Here is a 24,157-nt window from a genome sequence, read left to right as displayed (position 1 = left end):
GGGTCGTAAAAGCTGCTTGCGATCTTCAAAATCTGTCGTTTGGTCGTTGGTCCATCTGAAACTTTGCGCAGGATTTCGTCCGCATTTATCGAAAAACAATCGCTTGAAGTGCACCAGTTCATGCCTAACACTTGGGTCTGTAGTATACTGTCTCTTCCTTCTGCCTTCTGGATGTCCCGCAGCTCACCCGAATTGGTAGCCCATTTTGCGAGGGGAAGGCTAATGATCTTCATCAAGGCGGTGAGTTCATAGTAAATCGTGATCACTTTGATGTCATCACCCGTTCCAATAAGGATGTCGTCCATGAAGGTGTTGCTGTTGATCAATGGTGCAGTGTTTGGAAATGCTAGTCGGTGTTTGTCAGCATGTTCCCTGATAGTTGCAGAGAGTAGGAATGGGCTGCACATTAGCCCAAAGGGAAGCCGAGCGAAACGGTACGTAACGATGTCATTCGTAGTGTGATAGTGTCCTCCTTCGTCCTGAGTCATTCTATACCACAGAAATCTGGTAAGGTCTCTGTCTTTCTCATCGAGGACTAGCTGAAGGAATGCCTGTTGTATATCCGCGGTGACTGCACGTCGGTAAAGTCTGAAACGCAGGAGAATGGCGAGGGTCTCTGGCAAGAGATTAGGTCCCATTTCGAGCATGTCATTCAGAGAGGGTGCGTTAGCCTGATGAGCCGAGGCGTCGAATACTATTCTCCACTTGGTCGTCCCACACTTCTCTTTCTTTACGGCTTGATGTGGGAGGTAGTACATGACGTCAGTCGCTCTCGTCGTATCCACTTCTTCCACTTGTTGTTTCTGAATGTAGCTCAACATCTGGAGGCAGTACATCTGGTTGAAGTCGTCATTGTTTTGTAGTCTCCTCTGAAGGTTCTTCAAGCGAGCTTCTGCATTCTGTAGGTTATGGGGTAGTTCAAGGATATCTTGCTTCTTCGGTAAACAGACTACACATCGCTTATCTCTGATGTGAAAAGATGATCTGAATTCCTCAAGAATTCTTGACTCCTTGTTGTTCAGTGGGCGTTCTTGTTCAGCAGTGATGCCAGTAGTCTCCAGGTCCCAAAATCTTCTGAACTCGTCATCCGAGTGGAGAGACGACTGCTTCAAGTTGATATTTTTGACAGCGGCTGGGTACGCGTGCATTCCAGATCTGTCCCCGCTGAGGATCCAGCCAACTGTGGAAGGAACCAGTACAAGTGATGGGGAGATACGCAGTGGTGGACTGTCTCTAATTATTTTCCAGTAGTGATCACTACCGATAAGGATTTCGACGGGGAGGTCTTCATGTGAGGGGGTTTTAGGATCTGCCAACTGTAGCTTCCGAGCGTGTGCCAATACCGTGACGTCTTGTGGAACACATGGCTGCGGCAAGAGAACGTGAGAACTTTCGAAACCAGAAAGAGAAATGGTAGTGTTCGTCCAGACTCCTTTCAAATTAAATCGAACAAGTTTCAGCTTGTTTGAAGTCATTGGGTTTGACTCAAATGCACATACAGTTAGTTCTTGTTGCCTGATTACCTCCAGTTGAAGATCATCTACCAGCGATTTGGCGATAAAGCTTGACTGACTGCCTGCATCGAGAACACAGCGAGTGAGTCTGTTTAAACCCGTTGGACCAGTAATCCACACCTGAGCTGTTTGCAAATAAGTAAAACCAGGGGACGTAACATTTACTCTTCCTACGGCAGTGTGAGAAGGCGGAGTAGATACAGTCTTCTCATTCTCGTCACAGATTGCCCTATGGTGTGATTTCTTACAGTTGGTACACTGTGCTTTACCTTTCTTGCTGCACTTTGAAATGGTGTGCCCACGATTTAAACAAAGAAAACAACGGTTAGTTGACTTCAGTTTCTGGATACGATCGTGTATAGTAGTTATCGTTCTGCAGTCTTGACCCCAATGACCCCGTTGTTCACAGAATACGCAGAATGGATCATTAGATTGTTTAGTGTTTTTCGTGGGCCCCTTTGTTCTAGAATGAACTTGAAATGCGGCTGTAGTTGGTAAGACACTACTAGAGTTTTGGGGCTCTCCTCGAATCTTCTGTGTAACAAGATCGCCTTCCACTTCTTCTCCTAGAAAATCCATTAATTGCATGATGTCAGACTCCGGGATCTCTTTTCGTTTGGAATGAATTATCCACAGAGTACAAATGTCGTCAGGAAAGGCTCGGAGAATTTTTGGAGCTAGCATTCGTCCATATCCGTTGACATTTTCGCCTAGGGCCTGTAATGAACGGATGCGCCGGTTACATTCTATGTAGGTAGAATTCAGTGATTCAGGTGAAACAATTGTTATGGGTTTAATTTCTTCCAAATAATCGATGTGCGCCTGAATAATTCTGCTTTTATTTCCGTACCGTGCCATTAGTATTTTTTTCGTGTCTTCGTACGTAGATGCAGTCACAGCGATACCGTCGACAACCATCTTAGGCTCTCCTTCGAGGTAGCTGCGAAGGAAAATGTGCTTGCTTATTGTCGAGAGGGTAGGGTTTTTATCTACAGACGATTCAAATTGTTCCCAGAAGGGCATCCAAGTTTCTACGTCGCCTGCGAAGGGTTGTAGTTTAATAGTTGGAAGCTTAACAGTGTGAGTCATTGTTCCGTCAGACGTAGGAGTTGGGGTACTGTTCAATGCCAGTTCCGCAGTGGCAGTGGAAAGTTTATTTTCTATCTCCAAACTAGCCTTTTGAATTCCACGTTTTGCTTTGTCACTATAATCATCGCAAGTAGGTACGTCAGAATTAAACTCCGAATCTGACAGAAGATCATGAATTGAGTCGTCCAGTTGCGTTAAATGTGATAAAGATTCCTGGAGTCGGTCTCGGTAATACTGGTAATCATTAAGGGATGTGTCTCTCGTGAAGCTGTCAATAGCCGTGAGGAACCGAGTAACGTTATTCCTTTCTCTAGTTCTCTTTCTTTTCAAGTTGTGAATTGTCGCGGTCGAGTCAGCAGGTCGAGTGGCGGTCCCTTCTGTAGTTGCCATAATGGCCGTGTAGTAAATCCTGATTGACAGCTGCTCGGTCGCTGGGGCTGTTGTTTACGTGAGTAGTACACTGTAGTGGCCCGCAGAGTGCGTCCTTCTCTTGAAGTCCAAAGAGTCTCGTCGTGTAATACAACATAGTTGAGTTTTTGCTGCTAGATGGCAGCACGTGTCACAAGCATGTTGTTGGAAGTGCCTAGTGTGGTAGTTATTTGGTAACAAATGACATGCGAAATGACTATCCGTTATGACGATAGGTTATGAAGTTTATAGTTAACAAACAATTTCTATCGGTCATGCGAAAACTTCAAAATATTCATGCCAATATTCCGTATTCCTCAAAATATTTCCTAAGTGTTGTAGTGTAAAAAGTATACTCATCCGTTGGTAATTTCCGTCAATGGCCGTCTTCTTTCGTGAGGTCTAGTGATGGTTTCCAAGGGCACTTCAGTTCACTGCACTTCGCATCGTATTTTCGTGTAATACTGCGCAATACCTGTCTTCTCGTGAGTATGTGGTCCGTATATTGAACTGAAATGCTCCCGGGTTTCGGCACCAAAATAAATGTTGTGAATAGATGGGGAATAAGTTACGTATACCTTGCGTTGCACACTGTTTTATTCAACTACATTATTTACAAGATGGCTACCGCCCAGAGAACAGGATGTACAAAGATATGTCACTCTTGAAAGTAGTATAGTCTTTATCTTTTCATACTGAATCCCCAACATAGAGTTCCATGTCGCATTTTCCAGATTTAGCTCTGCCAGTAGCTTGGTCATCTTAGCCCCAAAAGGCAATGCTACAAACATGGTTTACAAAGAGGTTCTGGGGTAAATGAAATGCAATTTTTTGGTGAGTTTTTATACTTTTTATATTTTCAGATAATGTCTTAGTGCAGTACCAAGGAACAATTATTTTTTATCAACTTACGAAATCCTCGCGAGCAAAGCCGTGAGTAACAGCTAGTTTGTATTAATATGTCGGCAAATACTGTTCTAATGGAGATTAACTGCAAGAGAGGGCCTTGAGCCCTAACTTCACCACAAGTACTTTAGATAGATTGATTAATTGACAAGTCCATTATAGCAAGAATTTACTCGCTATAACAGATTGACGTTATTTCTGATTTTTCGTAAGTTGGGAAATGGTTCATACACACTAAAATCTGTATGAAACAGCAGTCAGTTTGTTAAATCTTGCGTTTGCACGGATTATATCCGCACTACAGCTTACTCGTTAGTTATTTTTTGAAATCTGATACTATGTGAACGTGTGTGTTTAATTTCATTCTGAAAAAATTATAGTATCATTCCAGAGGTCTCTGTTGCAAATGTTCTAATTTTCTTCGAACAGAATCACCTAACCTAACTGTATATGTATCATGAAAACATATTTCAGGCGCACGTAGAGAAATGATAACCTCCTCCTACAAATTTATATGAGAGCAGCCTTTCCAAAATTTAATTAGATGCTAGAAAATATAGACTATCCTCTGAAAGCAGTGATATACTCTGCCATATCTTGAGGTGTATCACATTTGTAGTTTTTCTTTGTAGGTCTTGATGCGAGGAGGTGCCCTAAGATACACTTTCTCTGTTGATGAAATCAGTTTGTTTACATTCCCAAACGTGCATCGTACTTCATCAGTGAGGCAATGTACTCCGTGAGCGAAGCACGTCACATGAATCATTATCGTGTAAAATGCTTGGAGGGCTTTTCCTGCTTTGATCATGTAGGGAACATCATCCTAGAGAAACACAAACATCCTTTCATCTGCAGAAGATTCTGGAAATATCTTTTTAAAGCCCACAAACACAAATGAAAGAGGAGAACATGTTTTCGTAATAAATACATAAATAAAGTGGTCGATAGCAGTTGTTAACTTGTTAGAAATTAAGACTAAGTAAACGATCACATTTCTGATTTTCTTTACGGAACAGCATTTGACGGGTATTACTAATTGACTCCAACATCGCCTTCGAATGTCGACGAGAAAGCTCACAAGTGCACATAGAGAAAAAACGATACCGTACCGAAGATGATCAGTTATATTTTGTGGCAAACATTTCAGTTTTCTTATTCACAGTGTCACGTAACCTAACTTAAACGTACTATATGTATCATGAAAACATATTTAAAGCGCGGTAGAGAAATGATAACCTTCTCGCTATAAATTTACAAGATAATAGCTTTTCCAGAATGTAACCAGACGCGAGAAAATATGAAACTAACCTGTAAAATCAATGATGCACTCTGCCATATCTTGAGGTGTATCCCATTCTTACTTAATTGCAGTATTTAGCATTAAAATTAAGCGATAATTTACTTCAGCCTGTATTTTTAACGAGTTAACAACTGCTTACATAAAATTAGGTTCATGGTCCGTATTGCACTTACACAGATTCACAACTAAGTATTTTTTGTTTTCCATCTTGTCGATACACTAAATTGCTTAAGGCAACTTATTGATTAAAAGTGGTACATGTTTCGTATATTGTAAACATCTTCAGCCACAAAACACAGTTTAGATGAAAAATTCATATAATGACAAAGTATCGATGCTTTACAGGAAGTGTCCTTAAAATTAACATAAGAAGATTGACAATATTAAAAACAAATGCTATCGGACATGTTATTTCTGCACTTATTATGAAAACGTGCTTCTCTCTTTCATTTCAGTTTTTCTTTACGGAACAGCAGTCGACGGGTATTACTAATCAATGCCGATGAGAGGGCTTGCTAGTGGTCATAGCGAGGAAACTATACCAGAGTTGATCGATCGCATGCAATATATAATCACTGGGTGCATAAATATTGGCAATGGAAAAAATCGCGCACGCTTAATCGCTTGTAGTAATGGATGCGTCAGTGATAGCACTCTCGCTGTAACCGAAGGATAATACACAGTTTAATATACAGTGAGTAACCTTAATATTCGGACACCATATGCCATGTGACAAACTGAACATTATATTTGTGTATTTTTTTTATACATACAGAAAAGAAAGTTTGACAATACAAAACTCCAATGATCCCAATATGATTACATAATAATACATGTGTTTCAGAACAAAAATGACATGTAGATAAAAAATACTTAGTCACTTCATCACATAACAAAACCACTTTAATATTCGGACACAAGGATTGTAATGACCGAAACTGTAGCGCAACATGAAACTCGTATCAATCTGGTACTTCGTGGCACTGCCACTTTGTTTTATGACGGCTTTCAGTCATTGTGGCATAGAACAAACGAAATTTTCCCTGTCCTTAGGGCTAATATTAGCCCATTATTGTATCAGTCTTCATTGCAGTTCCTTCTTTGACATTATTTTGGACTTCCTCACTCTCTTGTCAAGTTCACTCCATAAATTTTCAGTGGGATTGAGATCCGGTCTCTGGGGTGGAGTTTCAAGCACCTTTGGGCAGCCACATTCAGACATTCCATACTTTATGCTTGTGATCATTATCTTGATACAAATTAAATGTGTCCTTGATTTCAAGCTTTGTTGCACCTTGGTGTAAATTCTGCTTCAGGATGGCTAGATCCTGTTTATGGTTGAATGTATGTTCAATAAACAGCATTTGACCTACTCCACCAGACAAAAAGCGTATCTATACCATTGCATTCCCGCCTCCATGTTTGACAGTTGGTTGCAAATGTTTCAGTTTTAATTCGTCACTTGGGCGCCAAACCATTCTCCTCCCATCTGATCCATAAATATTGAATTTGCTCTCAACACAAAATAACACATATTTCCACCATTCTGTGTCCTTGTGTACATAATGCAAGGCAAACTTCAGTCTTTTCCTTCGGTTCACTTTACTGATAAATGATGTTTTCCTCGACACCCTCCCGTTAAATCCAGCCTTTCGAAGAGTCCTGCGCATGGTTTCAGGGTGCACTGATTTACCAGCTTCCTCTTATAACTCCCGTTTAAGTTGTGGCGCACTCAGTTTAGGATCATTCCCTATTTTTCTTAAGAGAAGTCTCTCTTCACGATCAGTTAGCTTTTTCGTACAATGTCATTGACAATATTCTTACTCGTACACAACATTTGGACAATATTTCTGCAACTGCGATTTAAAGAAGAGGACAGGATTGCGTCTATACCGCAAACGGGTCAACTGTAGGAATTTGTTGTGAAAAATAACCTGTTGGCGCTGTTAAAACGTTGTGTTTCTGCCTTTGCGCCCCATTGTATGTGCAGACTAATCCTTGTCGTTCTGTACAGCGTGGCTCACTGCAGTGAAGTTCAGAGACACGTATCTTACTTCTTATGTTTCACCCTTGCCATAATAGTGTAAGGTAGTCACATGCATATGTAGTAACCACGATGTGTCCGAAATAATGAAGTGGTCTGCAGTATCTCATTATTTCTTTTTCTATCACTATCAGAACACTTCACCAATTCACTTTACATTTAATCTTGTTGCGATATGTGGGCTAAATACTCATGACTTGTTGGACGTGTGTTGGTTGTATAAATATTTGTTTGTGAATGCATTATGTCAGGAAACATTCCATTATCTGTGTTGTCCAAATATTATCGTCAGGGAATGTAAGATTCAAGCTTATCATGGTGATGAAGATGACTTCCTGCTGGTATCTCCAGATGCTGTACGTTGGATTGAAAAACTTGATATTCAATTGTGAAGCACACATTACTTTCTCAGCTATAAATATATATATTACTGATTATGTCTGTATAAGCCATACGCTAAATAAAACCAGTAATTGTAGTGTGGAAATAATGGAATAGCGTTTCTAAATGCTAGCTCATCAAGAAAAGCATTGAGTCGAAGACTTAAAATTTCTCGTCCTTGAATGCCTTATTTTTTAATGTCTATGAAAAATAAAATGCATAAAATTTCCTTAACCTTCAAAATTATTAGAATGATGACATTTGGAGGTAGAAGCAAATTGAAAATTTAATGACAATTGAAGGTGGGCTTGGGTGATGTCTGCACATGATGCAGTTTTTGGGTCTGCATACAGCATTGGACTGAACTTTCTTCCAATGTCCCTTCTTTTCCTGCTTTTCATTTGTTTTCTTATTCCATTTCTTCCAGTGACATACCGATGTTGCATCTTCAGATCCTGTAATATATTGGAAGTTTAACAACAGTGGATGTGTAGCCCACATGATGGTGTGGAAAGGAACTGGCCATCGTACCCCAAGTAAACTCTGACTCGGGATGTCTGAGTAGTAACTCTGGCTTAGGTTATAGCAGTGACTCGGGCATTAATGTCCAGGTCTGAATAAGGAACCTGTTACTGTAATACATCCACCAGATTTCCCATCTATAAGTAGTGTCAATGTGTTTCCAAGCTTCTATGCTGAAGTTTTTGCAGAATATGGGAAATCAGCCAATCAGAATGTACTGCTGTTAAAATGTTCATAGTTGCACAATGGTGTCGTCGGATGAAAGGCTAGTCGCAATTTATTAGAATCATCCCTTCATGTACGACATGAAAAACAGATCGTACAAAGATGCGATGTTGAAAGCTAATGCATAGTCATCAGATTCATGTGAATTCAGTTCTGAGGGTCCCGGGTACATTTCCCAGCTAGTCGGGGATTTTCATCCAGTCTGATTAATTGTACTGGCTTAGGGCTGGATGTTTGCGTTTGTCTCAATATACAGTATTCTTTCCATATTCAGACAATCCACCACAGAAACACGCAATAGTGATTACATCCCTCCATGTATAGTTAGCGTCAGGGAGGGGCATCCGGTCGTAAAATAGGGCCAAATCCACATCTGTGACACTGTTTGCACCTTATTAGTTTCATCTCCATGTTGACAATTCGCAGTGACAATGGAAGTTGAAATATTTCAACTTCTTGTAATTATCAGAAGCTCAGATGTACTTCTGATATATTCAGTGTATATTAGAGTGGGCAGTATATTTTGAATAGTTCAATTAAAATTTCTATAGGGTTCAACACAAACTACAATGAAATTACAGGCTGTTTATTTTGTTATTTACATAACTTTTTAAGTAAGTCATATAGACTAGAGTTCAACACATAGGTATTTTAACATAGATCAGTACTGATACGAATTTTTAGGCTTATTACAAATATTTACTAACTCCTCATGGACAACATGTCGAAATCTATGTTTAATTTTTTATCATTTGTAATTGATTTCTTTTTATATGTTAAACAACATTTTTAATGTGTGCTAATTTGCTTTTTGAGATTACCTATACATTAGTCTATACAGCTGAAGATGGCCCAATGATAAGGACCAAAATTAGTTCTGATTAAAAGATAATTCTTTTAAAAATATTGTTGTGTTTATTAGGAGGAACAGTCCTTTAAATTTCCATTGTTATTGTTTGCACCCCCAACTCAACAGGTGTGGGAAAAGCAGTAGAAGAGGAAGAAGAAAAAGTTGTAGACATGATATGGGCTTTTGAATTTATGCCATTCAGGAAAACAAGGTGAAAATCTTTACATTTTGCAGAGCCAGAACTCAGCTAGGTACGCCTTATCGTCGGCTCATGATGTCATATTCCAAGATGTTCGAGCTTTTGCCCACTCTGAAAACTTCAGGTCCAAGATTATACAGGAAGCTATGGAAATACGTAAAAATCCTAACGATATCAACAGGGACACTGGCTATCAATTAAGTAATATGTGGTTACCAGCCATTAAGGATTTATGTAGGTAGTTCTCTTTTCTGTCCTTCCTCTGTTTTTATCTTGTTTTGGTGTTTTCCAAATTCATACATTTGTCATCACCAGATGGTTAATTCCAAGCTATGTGTTGTGTGTTGTCATACTTTTCATAACTTGTGTTCACCGGTTTTGCCCTCCCACACCATCTCGCATCATCATCATCCTCTAGTTTTCTCCACACACTTTGTCCTATTCTGTTCTGTGTCTTTCATTGCATTTTATTAGTTTCTATTTATTTCTTCTATCACATTCGCCCCTGATTCATCTTACGTCCTCTCTGTTACTTCTCACTCACACATGGTGTGATAGAACATCTTAATTGGAGCTTACTGTTGTCGTCAGCTCCCGCTTGGAATACAGCAAGCTACCTGGTGACGAATGAGCGTACCACTACAGCTCCAATGGTAAAGTATTCTTAAATTCAAACCCTCGTTATTTTAGAAGTCTTCCCCGTGAACAGTTGAGATTTTCTTGTGAAGACGCGGAGTTAAGTTCTCTGTAAAATGTTTTCTTGAGATGGCATAAGCCCAAAAGTCCGTATCATGTCTACAAGCACGGGCCGTGAAATCGTCAGTGTTAATAGAAGAAAAAAATTGTGTTTTGTGAACGCTTATTATCCATAATTGGATCTTTCAGTCTCTTTCCTGAACTTCATTAATTTGGTCTGGGCTGAACAAACTTGAACTAATAATTGTTTGCAGGGTGTTGAGATGAAGGAACGAGAACTGGCTGTTCTCCGTGCTGACATGGAACGCCGTCTCGAGGAAGAAGTTCAAGAACGTCGCGAGGTCGCTCATGCTCTCGAGGGTCAGCTGAGCGATACTCGGCAGCAGTGCAGCGAGTTGCAACGGCGGCTAGACATGGCCGAGGAAGACAAGCTGCGGGCTGTAAAGGACGTCCAAGATCGTCTAACCGAAGAGTACAAGGCAGAGATCGAGGGATTGAGGTCCAGATTTCGTCGCATGGCAAATGCTTCTATGGACAGAAGCCCCAGTGATAGTAGTTTGGAAAAAATAGAGGTAATGACTTTTAATAATTCTCAAGAGTATTAACTTATTGATAGCACAACCATGAAATGGAGTACACAATGGATTAGTTAGTTTATTTGTTAGGAAGCTGAGAAGAGGGTATTAATTAAATTTTACACCTTATGTGCCACATGTGCTGTAAAAAAAAATCAAAGCCATTTTTTTATTTTTTACTGTTAATAAAAAGTAGTCCAACTTGTTACAGAAACTTATCTTTTAGTCATCTTGAGCCCAGATTGTGGTTATAAAATTGTGTTGAAATTGTGGTGTCACATTGGTCTCGTGCGACCACTGTAAAGGCTGCGTGAGACCGATGTGTCACAACGAATCCTAGCACAATTCCCGCCTTCCTGACTCGTTTGCTTTTACCGAACTGTGCATGGAAATGTCCATGCTTTGCTTTGCTGCTTGTTCCACCTTTTACTCCTTCCTGTTGACAATAATGTCTGGCTCTTACTCAAGCTTTTCTGCTAACTTATGTGTGTTCCACTGTGCATCTTGCTGTTGAAAGTAATGTTCAAATAGTTGTGCAGAGATTTGTTTGCTATTTCATCATGACAAGAAGCTATGATTAGGCACAAGAGCATATAAATAAACTGTGGCAAAACGTTGTCGGAAGAAGACAACATTTCAGCAGCTGCGCTGCTTCCTCCCTATCCACTACTTTGTTTACATGGTCTACCTGCTTCCTCCAGCAAGTTAGTGCTTGTTCTACATCAAACATTAGAGATTTACTTCTTTGCCTGAGGTCCTAAGTCAACTTACACACATCATATTAGGAAAAGATCATAACCATAATTTTTATTATATATACAGTAGACCTTGATAATTCGAAATCGGTTAATTCAAAATCCCGCCTAATTCGAAGAAGCTCTCATTCCCGCAAACATGAGGTACAGTTTTGCATGTTATTTAAATTGTTTAATTCGAAATACGGATAATTCTTAATTCGAAGTACAATGTTGGCCCTATTACCGAAATTCAGACTATTAATTCGAAACTGCCTTTACATTTTAAAACAATAGTATGTTACAGAGTAATTTCAACTCAAAATTTATCCGCGTCATAATAGAACGCGTGTTCCGGAACGTGGAGGGGTAGCTTTCCGCACGTACACTCACTTCGGAGGGTCTACAGTGTGCTTTGTGACTGCTAAGTTGAATGAAATCGGATTTCTTTTGTATTCACCCTTTTAAGGAACGCCGTAATATCACGCAACAGGTGTCTGTTAGGTCAGCAGCCCAGAGGCTGGTTGGATCCTTAAATAGCACCACCAAAGGTTATGCGGTTATAAGGAAACCGCAAAAACCAATGGCAGCACCAAAATGAGGCGTACTAGGCAAGACGAGGAGTGAGGTAGTTTGCCATTGCTTTCCTCACTGGGTCAGGAAGTGCTATTGCAGCACGACTGACCCTATGAGAAACACCTTTCATAACACTCAGATGCACTAGTCGTGCTCTGAATGTCATTACTCAGCACCATCCATACCCCAGCAGCTTCCATATTGTCATAGCCATGGATGAGACTAGGACTTCGGTGGAAGCAGTGTGCAGAAAAACAGAATCCGCGAACACTGGCGATGCCGACAGTTGACAAAAAAACGTGGCTCATATAACACATTCGTAGGCACCAAACAATATTGTCATTGCCGATGAAACTGCATTGCTTTATTTTAATGCGAGCCCAAACGGTCTTGTGGTTTTAAAGGAGAAAATGCCAGTCGGGGAATCGTACACGGGTGGAGGATGGAGGTCATTGTAGTGTGTTGTTGTGCACATGGTAGCGAGAAACTTTATCCCCTCGTCATAGGAAAGTTCGATAAGCCACAATGTTTTAAGGACATCGGGCACTTTCCGTGGCAGTACAGAGCATCTAAAAATGCAAACAGTACAAAAATCCGAAAAATAATGCATTTGCACAGGGGAACCAGCATAATTTATCCTCGTCTTTGAATTGTGTGATTTTCTTTCGTTGCATGAGGTCATGTTTGTCAGTGATTTATCCAAGTGCATTATTTGAACATTGTAAATGCACCTTGTTGGATACATTTCAGAAATAGTTTTTTTTCCATGGCATTTGAAAGGTTTAAACTGTGAATCGAACTGCTTCCATGTATTAATGGGTCTTAGAATACTTTGTGATGCGGCAAGTGTTTACATTTCTGAAGTACGAGAGAAGTACCATGGCGGGAAAATGTACAAGAATAGAGTCATAGGAAAGTTCGATTTTAAGGGCATCGGGTACTTTCTGTGTAAATACAAGGCTTCTAAAATGTATACAGTATAGTAATCCAATGAATAAAGCACTTGCACATGGGAGCCAGCTTAGATTTCTCCTCGTCTTTGAATCGTGCTTTTTTTTTTTTTTTCTCTCTCTTTCGTTGTGTGAGGTTATATTTGCCAGTGAGATATCCAAGTGCATTATTTGAATACTGTAAATGCACTTTCTTGGATACATTTTGGAAATAGTTCTTTTTTCATGGCATTTGAAAGGTATAAACTGTGAATCAAGGTTAAGTGCATGCAGTCACGGGCCTTAGAATATTTTGTAAAGCGGCAAGGGTTGGTACTTCTGAATTGCAAATTGGCGGTTAATTTGAAATCACGTAATTCGAAGTCCGATTTTTTAGTCCCAACGACTTCGAATTATCGAGGTTTTACTGTATTTTAATGTTATAATTATTCCTGTATCATTGTCTTTGTCTGGTATACATATGTTTTAGTTATCACATAATCTGTTTAATTTTTATTTGGCTGAAGTGGCTGAAACTAGTCCCAAGACTGATGTAATATCATTTACTTGATATATCTATATTGTATTGAGAAGGAGGACCCTCGTGTCAATTTATTTCTTATAATGCATAGACATTTCACAAACATCAGTTCAGCTAGAGTAGTTTCCATCTGACATTTTTGATAAAGCATTCATTTTTCCATTTGTGCTGTTGCCTCCGCATGAGACATTACTTCTTCCCCTAAAACATCACTTTCATTTTCCAATCCATCACTGTCCTCCTCTGTAACACAGACAGCAATCATTTTGTCATCGGTCATCATGCCATTACCAGTTCAATTTCTTTTCGGGTTTTCCAGTCTGACACAGTCAATGTCCCTAATCCAAATTTTGGAGCTATGTTTTTCAGCAGTTCTCCTTTATCTATTCTGCTTACTGCCTCCAAATTTTTGTCCATTTATTTCTTTCACTTCGATGCCATTTCACTCGCACACTCTCAAAACACGGGAACAAAAAGCAGTACTCTGTGTCTTAACACTGTAAGGAAGAGAGCCACACTAAACTTGGTAACAGTAGTTTGAAGCATTGGGACTGGCGGCATTTGAAAGCTTTAAACTGTAAATCAAAGTTAACTACATGCAATAATGGGTCTTAGAATATTTTGTGACACGGCAAGAGTTGGCATTTCTGAATTACGAGCTGGCAGTTAATTCGAAATCACGTAACTCAAAGTCCTATTGTTATGTCCCAACGACTTTGAATTAACAAGATTTTACTGTAGATAGAAGAATCGTCAGGACAATCGTCAATAGGAAACACAAAGTTGATGGCCGATGAAGATTATTACCTAATGAAGTGGTATATCATGAAAGTAAATCGATAATAGATACAATGCAGAAATGGAGGATTGCCCTTTTTTTTTGTCATGTATTCAGACTGCTAGAAACCAGACTAGTGAAGCAGTTATTTAGTTGCTTCTGGAAAAATAAAACAAAGAACACTTGGTTCACAGAGATCATGAATGATTTAGAAGAATTAAGAACTGTTAGTGATCAAACAAAAGCTGGCAGAAAAACTTATACTGGCCTTGGGCGTTCAGCATTAGGAAAATTGTAATAGCGCACAGCGCTCTAAGAGTTAAGAAGTTTCATCGGCAATCGTGCAGTGTTCGGTAACCTGAAACAGTTAATACAATACATTAACCTTAGTTTTCATTGCAATTTTACGTACCATATAAAAATTATTTAAACAGTTTATTAAAAATATCTTAGATTTCATTGTCGTCACTTTTCTTCAGCTCAGACTCCTCTATTCGTGCATCATCAGTGGCAGCAGCGACCCAGTCGGCGAAACTGGTGTCATGAAACATTTTTCCACCTTTTGTGGCTATTAACCACCATTCTTTGCATTCCTGACCTGGTCGAATGACTAGAAACAGGCTGTCGATGATTTTCATTTTCAACAACTATTTTTTGTTCTTGCCAGTACCGAAGATGTGCTTCTGAAACACCAAATTCTCTCTCTGCAGGTTGTTTCTTGTTTTCTTCTGCATATAGAATTATACAAACTTTAAAATCAGCTGTGTAACTTTACTAGCAGTTCCCCAATACCACCAATTATCACCGAAGAAAATGACAAAAACACTCACGAAACTACGAACAGTCCTATAACCATGGCGGGTGTTGTAACTAATATTCAAGTACATGTGATTAAACTGTAAAAGCAGTAGTACTTTTCCACCTATCCCTATGAACGTACCTGCTACAGATATTTGTTCTCAGCTATGTTGAACCATCTTGTCATTCACTACAATTCCCTCCCACTTCCTGTCTGTCTCACACTGTTCCTTTGTACTTCCAGAGACTGGGCGTGATTGAGCTTGTGAATCACGAGGCTATCCTGCTTCAGATGCGTGAAGACATGAATGCACAGCACGAGACTGCTATGAAAGAAGCCTTGGAGAAGGAAAGGCAGCTGTGGGAAGCTCGTCTGGAGCAGGAGCTAAAGCAAGCCAGATCAAGATCAGAGGCCGAGAGACAGGTAAAATGAGATGGACCTTCGGAATGTTGTGAAATATATTGATGAATCTGGAAATTGTGTTTTTTATCATTTTTTTGTATTGGTAATATCCACTTGTTTGAGGAAATGAACTGATATGCTGCCAGACTCAAGGTGTCAGGTGGTTATACAGGGTGTCCACCCGTATGGAAAACCTGGAAAACGGGGAAATGTCAGAGAATTCAATAAATAACTGGAAAACCTGGAAATGTCAGGGAATTCAGGAAAAATTCTGGAAATTCATTCTTCTGCCAGATCCATGTAATATAAACACATTTTTCAGTTTTTATAACATTACTCTAGGGCATGTCTTTTATGCCAGGAATAAATCGTAATGAAAAGTTAATAAAGTGTGATCTCGAATGTGAAGTAAGCAATAATATCAATAGCTAGGCCTATATGATAGATTGATCGAATTTTCAATGTTTTGATCTGCTTACTATTGAATATTCTGTGTTGTTGAGGAATGGCGAGCTTGATGAATTTGGCCTGTATTGCATTCTCAGTTTTTCTAATCGCTTAAATGCATGGCTTCCACAACAATATATGCATATAGACAAAATTCCACAACCCAACGGATGACTGTGTTTGTTTACTATGTAATGACTTGTGCGATAGTTACTACCTCGTAAAATGTAAAAACAGACACAAAACACTGACTGAATGCAGAAAAGTGTGAAATTCTCTTAAATACTCATTCGAGTGCTCATTATTATTATTATTATTATTATTATTATTATTATTATTATTATTATTATTATTATTATTAAATGCGCTGACGTAGGTAAGCCTTATGTAAATGTGTAGTGCATCGTAACACCATTTGGGCTGCGCTACGTTGAGTTTCCAACCTGTCTTTCGTGTGAGGGGTTCGGAAGTTTTGAGGCACGACTAGTAGCTTGTAATATCATGTGAAATTTTGTGAATACAGAGCAAGATTTGAAATAGTGACATCACATTGTGAGATGAAGGTTACCGGGCGAGTTAGCCGTGCGGTTAGGAGCTCGCAGCTGTGAGCTCGCATTCGGGAGATAGTGGGTTCGAATCCCACTGTCGGCAGCCCTGAAGATGGTTTTCCGTGGTTTCTCATTTTCACTCCAGGCAAATGCTGGGGCTGTACCTTAATTAAGACCACAGCTGCTTCCTTCCCATTCCTAGGAATTTCCTGTCCCATCGTCGCCATAAGACCTATCTGTGTCGGTGCAACGTAAAAAAAAAAAAAAAAAAAGGATGAAGGTTGTTTGTTGGTTAAGAGATTTTGAGTTTGTGAAGTATGTTTGGATGTATTCGGTCTTGATCCAGCCAATCCCAAGCTGCCATTCATATCGATTTATATCGGTTGAGTGCAATTTCGAAACCTGGCTGACAATTGTATTGTCTATATCATCATGTGGTTAAGCTACCTCACTCTGTGTGTGTGGTATAGGTTTAATAGTGTTCAGTGTAGATGGAATTGTATTTACATCCGTGTGTTGGTTAGTATATTTATTTATTTATTTAGTCTGATCCAGGACACCCTAGATTTGCCATAAGACACAGAATAATACACAATAACAATTTTGAGGGAAGATAAAGATTAATGTTTAAAAAAATGATAGGTTACAATTAACCATGTTAAATGGCATGAACTCCATATAAATGGTGACGAAGAATCGAAACGGAGTACTTGATGAGTGAGACGACTATCTCATCTTGTAGGCTTCTCGCTAGTTTATATTTTTGTCGCCATGTGACGAAAGATTTGGGAATTGTTCCCCTCGCGCCAAAGAAAAGTCCAGTCACCGTAATTTTTTTAAGGTTATACGACTCAAGAAAGAAAGGGATGGTTGGATTATAGATATCCTTTTTCTCATTGTCTACGTCAGTCGGCTGAGAGGCTGAAGATTCAAAGCGTACCGTAGGATCAATAATTTCTGCTTCGTTCCTCCGTCTGTCAATCGCTATAATATCAATCCTGCGAGTGCTGCCTCCTTCGGCGAGGCAGTGGACTTCTTCGTACACTTCTAGATTTTTGTGACGATGAGCATTAGCAATCAGGGTTCTGATGATGTTATGGCGTTTGATCCTAAGCAGTTCTCCTTGAGGGCAACTCCTCGTCATCCCTTTCAAGTTATTTTAAAAAGGAACATTCGGATAGTGAAGTAACAAGAAACTTAAACTCAGTAGATAATACCTGGCCACGCACAAGTTGCCCTCTGCCTGCCACAGCTGCCACAACGAACTTTATCACATATGACTTCACTTCTTCTTCCATTAAAGAAGGTTCACCAGAGACGAGATGTCTACAGAATTATCTTTCAAGAGAGCAAGTAACCAAAGCTGAGATTATATGGTGCATGGATACTGTCTTGCAACACCATGCTTTACGTGCCAGTGAAGCTAGTGTACGTTGGTTTCCAGTAATGTTTCCAGACTCTGAAACAACTTCGAAAGTTCAACTGCACAGAACAAAAGTTGCGTATAGAATCACTCATGGTTTAGCGCTCTATTTCCATAAACAAGTTCTTGAGTAAGTGCATACATTTCACCGTTGGGTGTGACGAGTCACTGAATAAAGTTTCTCAGATGGACCAAATGGATCTTGTAGTTCATAGTTTCAATCCTGATACTAATGAAGTATGAACTTCTTGATTCCATGCTTCTTGGTCACTCTACCTCCTCAAATTTGTTAAATGGTTTTTTTTGTAAGCACAGCAAGGTCTCTATCTAAAAAAAACTTACAAATTTCAATGGATGGTCCAAATGTTAATAAAAAGTTCCTTCAGAATTTTGGTAATTTATTAAATGATGATCTAGATGCTCCTATTTTGTTGAACATCGGATCTTGTGGCTTCCATACTGTGCACAATTCATATAAAATGGCAGTAAAAGAAATCCTAAAAGTATCGTACAGATCTTCCATTTGCATCACTCCTTTGTGAATCTTTTATTGATGATAAATGTCATGACAAGGTTTGTTAAGTCTGAGTTGCTGCAGTCTTCAGACAATGTCTAAAACGAATTTAGACAGTAAAGAAAATCTTCTGCCTGCATCTAATTTTTTTTTTTGCTAGCTAGGGGCTTTACGTCGCACCGACACAGATAGGTCTTATGGCGACGATGGGATAGGAAAGGCCTAGGAGTTGGAAGGAAGCGGCCGTGGCCTTAATTAAGGTACAGCCCCAGCATTTGCCTGGTGTGAAAATGGGAAACCACGGAAAACCATCTTCAGGGCTGCCGATAGTGGGATTCGAACCTACTATCTCCCGGATGCAAGCTCACAGCCGCGCGCCTCTATGCGCACGGCCAACTCGCCCGGTACATCTAAAATTTACATAGGTTCTGCTGCTAAACCAGCACTTCATGGCACTCCTGGATTAAATGATAGAGATATGTTAGTGTTTCGCACAGATTGTCTAAGAGGAATGGTAGCTTTATGCCAGAAGTTACAGGAAAGGTCACCGCTGGCATATCATAGTCATCATCATCTGCAGTTTCCAGCTGTTGGCTGGGTCTGCTCACCGCTGGCATATAAACCGACTAAATGATTTTCTTCTTTCGATCTAAGTGTAGCCAAGTAGCCTGTAAGCAGCAGGCTGCTAAGGATAGCTTTAACCCTCTTGGAGCCAAGAGCCGATCTAGTCGGCCGCTCCCCATCAGCTGGAAGAGGCCAGAGCTCCGCCTCCACTCTACTCCTGTAAAGTGCCAGGCCGTTTTCAGTGGAAATACATGTATTTTAAAATTCGCGTATATCTACCGGTGTATAGCAAATACCGGCATGAAATTTTCTACATATCGACTACGCAGAATAAGAAACTGGTTTGGAGTGATATAAAGAGTCAAAAACTTTTTATTGTTGATTTATAGTTGTCGAAAACGTTTATTTTTAGGAAGAGAAAAATATTTTCGCACTTTCTCTCTCAATATCTACTTTGAAAAAATAATTTACGATACAAAAGAGTATACGTAATTATGTATAATGTATTTCTAAATACAATTCTATACAATAACTAATTTGAACTAGAAAAATAAAAACGTAAAAAATAAAAATTCAAACATATGTCACTAATAAAAACAAGACGATTTTACTCACCGATAAAATTCGCGTGTATGTATCGATGTTTGGCAAATACTGACAACAAATTTTCTACGTGTGGACAACACAGTATTAAAATAATTCTGAATTATTAAATAAGTAAAAAATAGTAGTTGATATTATAGTTTTTTGTTTTCAGAAAAAGTAGTTTCTAGTTTTCGGTTGTAGTATATATTAGAAAAATAATTTTACAATACAACAGAATTTACGAAATTAAGAAATGTATGGCACTAAAGCCGTGATTTGCTTTGAACTACTAAGCGACCGCTGCTCAGTTCGGTACCTGCACTTTACGAGGTGAATCATGGTCAGTGAGACAGATCCTCTCAGTAATTATTCTTGGTTTTCCAGACCGGGGTCGCCTACCCTCAGATATCTCCTCAATTGCAATCACCTAGGGTCGCTTAGATTGAGTGAACCTCGAACCAACCCTCAGGACCAGGCGAAAATTCTTGACCTGGGCGGGAATCGAACCCATGACCTCCGGGTGAGAGGCAGGCACGCTACACTTCGCCCGCGGAGTCCGGCATTTAGGTAATGATAGAGGACTATATGTGACTATAAGGTTTAGCAGAGAGTAAGTGAAAAGTAAATAGAAGTGTGATACGGGCGGAGAATCAGACGGTAGGGCATGTTTAGGTCAAAGAACTTTCTTGAAGGAGACAGGAGGTTGAAGAATGTTGTCGGGTTCATTGGGACAAATTTCCACAAAATGTTCTCCAGAGACATCATCATCATCATCATCATCATATTCGTTATCACTAGTTTCATCTACCACCATATTCAGAGCAGCTTTAGTGCTCTTAGACATAATTAAACGTCTCTCCTTTAGCTGCGGTGATTCCGCGGACGTGTCCGGTATAATTTCGCCGCTACTCTCTGAACTAAATTCCCTATCGCTATCCGATAAATCATCAGCGATAACTTCACACTGTTCTAAATACTGCATTAATTTATTGTCATCAATACCTGCTGAAAAATTATCACGTGAATAACATGCCATTTTCCTGTCAAAAAACCACTCACTGCAAGGAGCAATCTCTTACTGACCGGTTAGCGGTATTTGTAAACACAGGAAACGACTCTTGTGAAAGGTATAACACCCTCTTAGAACTGCCAAAGCAAGGCCAGGCACACAATGACGTGTAGCCCCTTTACTACAGGTTGTAACAAAAGTATGCACTTCACTATAGGTTGCCTCAAAATTACGTATATCACAGAATTTTAAGCCGGCCGATGTAATCGGCTCTGGCAACTTCCGACTGGATTGTTAACGGCCGACCAGATCGGCTCTGGCAATTTTAAGGGTGGATGCTCGCACTTCCGTCTGGCACCAAGAGAGTTAAATGCCTTTGTTGAAAACAAATGGATTTCGGATAATGAAGCCGATTATGTACAAAGGGGGTTCACTTCTGTTTGTGAGAATGATACTTTGAATGAAGAAGTGAATTCTTTGACTTCTAAAGACGAGAGGTTAGATCATGTTTGGCTTCGCACTGTTTTTCCAACAGTAAACTTGAAAACAGTAAAGTGGGCTTCATTTCTCAAAATGATACTAATATTGTTTCATGGAAATGCTTCACTTGAACATGGTTTTCCTTTTAATAAGGAAATTATAGTCGAGAACATGCTACAAGTATCCCTTGTAGCACAAAGAATAATATATGATGCTATCCCAAACCTTGGTGGAATTGAAAATGTCTCCATTAATAAGAACAAGAGTGCTCATGCTTTGTATGTTCAAAATCCAAAGAAGAAATGTGAAGCATTGGAAGTAGAAGATTCTTTGCAAAAAAATTAATAATAATAATAATAATAATAAGAGAAAGGCCGCTTTGTTGCTGAAAGAATTAGAAGAAAAAAAGCGGAGGGTGATGGCAGAAGCTCGACAGCCATTGGTGGCTATGAAGAAATTTCTTCGCTGAAGCAGTAATGGTAGTACATTAAAACAAACTTAATTTAATTAGACTAAATTAAACTTCCAAGTTTTGAAATTTAATATGCACATTAATTGCTTTTTTAAAATGTATTTTAATATTACTGATACTTCCTTTATAATTTTGTTTTTTGTCATTTTGTGTCAGGGAAAAAACTGGTTTTAATGTCTGGAAAACAGGGAAATGTCAGGGAATTTTAAAATCTGGATTTGGTGGACACCCTGTTATAATTAAATTGAGTGGTACAGGACGGGTTGCATTGATCGTAGTAGTCTGAAATGTCGTTGATATGTTAATCAATTAATGTGCTCCCACATTATGCAAAACAAATAATTAGTTCCGATTTCTGCCACCAGAAAAAAATGTGGTGCTGCAAGCAGTTACAATGTGTTATAGCCACAGGAAAAAGGCAGGAAAAATCAAATACGTGTGAATGTGGTTCTGGCACGTTTATTAGGAACTGTGGTTACAACAGCTGTTGAATATGGCCTCCCAACTCGGCAACTTGCTGCATCCGTAACACGGCATGGTTGGCAATTGCTCGCAGCATATCTAGTGAAATAAGAGTATCATGTCATATGGTAGCCGTTACATCAGGCAGAGACCGAATATGTCCTTGATAGACACGTTCTTTCAAATATCCCCACAACCAGAAGTCACATGGATTTAGGTGGAAATTGTCTAGAGATGATGCAGTCATCACTGAAGGTTTCTTATAGCAAATCTTTCACTTCTGACAAGCAACGTTGTGTTTCCCCATCTTGCATGAAAATAATAGTGTGGTCACAGTTGGATTCTTGCAAAGGTGAAATCACAAGGAAATCCTAAAGTGCAGAGTTCACTGTACACCCAACAGTCCCGCAATATGTCATCTCCTCAAAGAAAAATGGACCAAGAATGAGGGAGCTTGTGAAGCCACACCAGTACGTCAGTCACAGCTGAGTGCAATGGTTGTTCCTGCAACACGTGGATAAGTTGAACCCCATATTCGACAGTTGTGTTTGTTCATTGCACCGTCTAGAGTAAAATGTTCCTTGTCAGGCACAGAATATTCCAGGACTAGATGTTCTCCACTTCCATGCTTGCCTAAAACTGAAGGGCAAACGCATGGCATTGTGGAATATCTAGGGGTTACAATTGATGCACAGTGTGAATTTTACAGACATACCAGCCTAAAATTCATCACAAAATCTTGCAAACTCTTGAGCAGCGGAGACAATTCACGTCACAATTCAAGCACTGCTTACAGAATTTGAGGTATGTGCTGCACCAACTTCATCAAAAACTTCCACGGGAATGGGCCACCGTCCATTCCCTGGTGCATCACCAGAATGTCCCGAATGAGTAAATTTATAATACCAATATAAATGGTCCGTCATTGGACATTATAAATTTTCCAGCTAACTCATTCCTGGTTGCCAGCGTTTCGCCCCTGTGTGCTAAGTTGGGCTCATCAATTGGTACTTAGCACACCCACCAAGAAGCATGGATAGTGCACACCGTGGAGGCCACTCCCTAGGCTAATTGGAACCACTGGCAGTGCCAATGCACTAGAGGAGACTTTGCTTCATTACCAAAAATTGATGCCTGCTTGGCCATCAGATGATATGTTGATTCCCATAGGGGATGATTATGTCAAAAAGAATTTTGGGTTTCTCATTAATTTTGTTAATGTTAAAATTAGGGTTGAAATTCTGTTCAAGATGAATCTAACATTTCTCAAAAATGTTGAGCATGAGACCTTCCTTTTCTTTTTTCCTTCAAATTTTCACTTCCTTTTATTTTTATTTTCCAGATATTCACTTCACACCAAATGTTTTGACAGATCACTTCATCTGATCGGAAGGCCACATATTCAAGTTGTAAATATCCCCTTGAGCGCTATAGAAAATTGTTAGCTTGTATACTTTATCCATTAAGACACACCTTTTGAATCAAATACATCCACCACATACATGTTATCTAAAACCCAGACAAATTTAAGACTTAGAAACCATTTCAAGGGACATCTTAATAATTATGCAATATCAGAAGAAACAGTTTGTTTAATGTGTTATTTTAACTTCATTTTTACTTGTGCAGTGTTTGCATTCTTCTATATTGCTTTATATTAAGACTCTAGTTTCCAGCGAGGTCAAGTTACCCCATTAAATGCTGGATGCATTTGTAGAACGTCAACTTAATTAAGACTCATGTGTTTCTGAACATGTCAAAAAGTTCAAGACATACCAACTGTAATATTTTATTGGTGATTGTATCTGCATGTTATTTTTTTCTATTATATGATTATGACTGTAGATGACCCAATATAATAGGGTTGAAACTAGTTCCAGTATTTAATAAAGATAACATACAATTTAAATGAAAATATTTCTTGGGCAGAGACAACGAATAAATTATCCAGAGCCCAGAAAGTAACCAGAAATACATACAACAAGAAATGTTTGTCAATAAATACAAACTTGAAACCTAAGACTGTAGTTCAACCTAAAACAACTTATGGAAGTCAAACATTATTTAAACTAAGGCAAAAGAAAAACATAGACAAAACTTTGAAAATAATAATAATAATAATAAGAAGAAGAAGAAGAAGAAGAAGAAGAAGAAGAATAGCAAGAACGTGCATTAATAAGAAGTA

The 24,157-nt window shown here is 39.2% G+C and overlaps 1 protein-coding gene across 3 annotated transcripts in view; it reads left to right on the top strand.

The window, feature by feature from the left end:
- Atg17 (autophagy-related 17) overlaps window positions 1-24,157 on the top strand; it is a 210,585-nt gene that overhangs the window by 134,726 nt on the left and 51,702 nt on the right. For all 3 annotated transcript variants that reach the window (XM_067145389.2, XM_067145390.2, XM_067145388.2), the window contains exons 14-15: window positions 10,389-10,706; window positions 15,310-15,489. In XM_067145389.2, coding sequence (XP_067001490.2) covers window positions 10,389-10,706; window positions 15,310-15,489 — 498 coding nt within the window. The remainder of the gene's footprint in view (window positions 1-10,388; window positions 10,707-15,309; window positions 15,490-24,157) is intronic.

This window comes from Anabrus simplex, chromosome 4, assembly GCF_040414725.1.
Source record: "Anabrus simplex isolate iqAnaSimp1 chromosome 4, ASM4041472v1, whole genome shotgun sequence".
Classification (NCBI taxonomy): Eukaryota; Metazoa; Arthropoda; class Insecta; order Orthoptera; family Tettigoniidae; genus Anabrus; species Anabrus simplex.
This window is presented reverse-complemented; position numbering and strand designations above follow the sequence as displayed.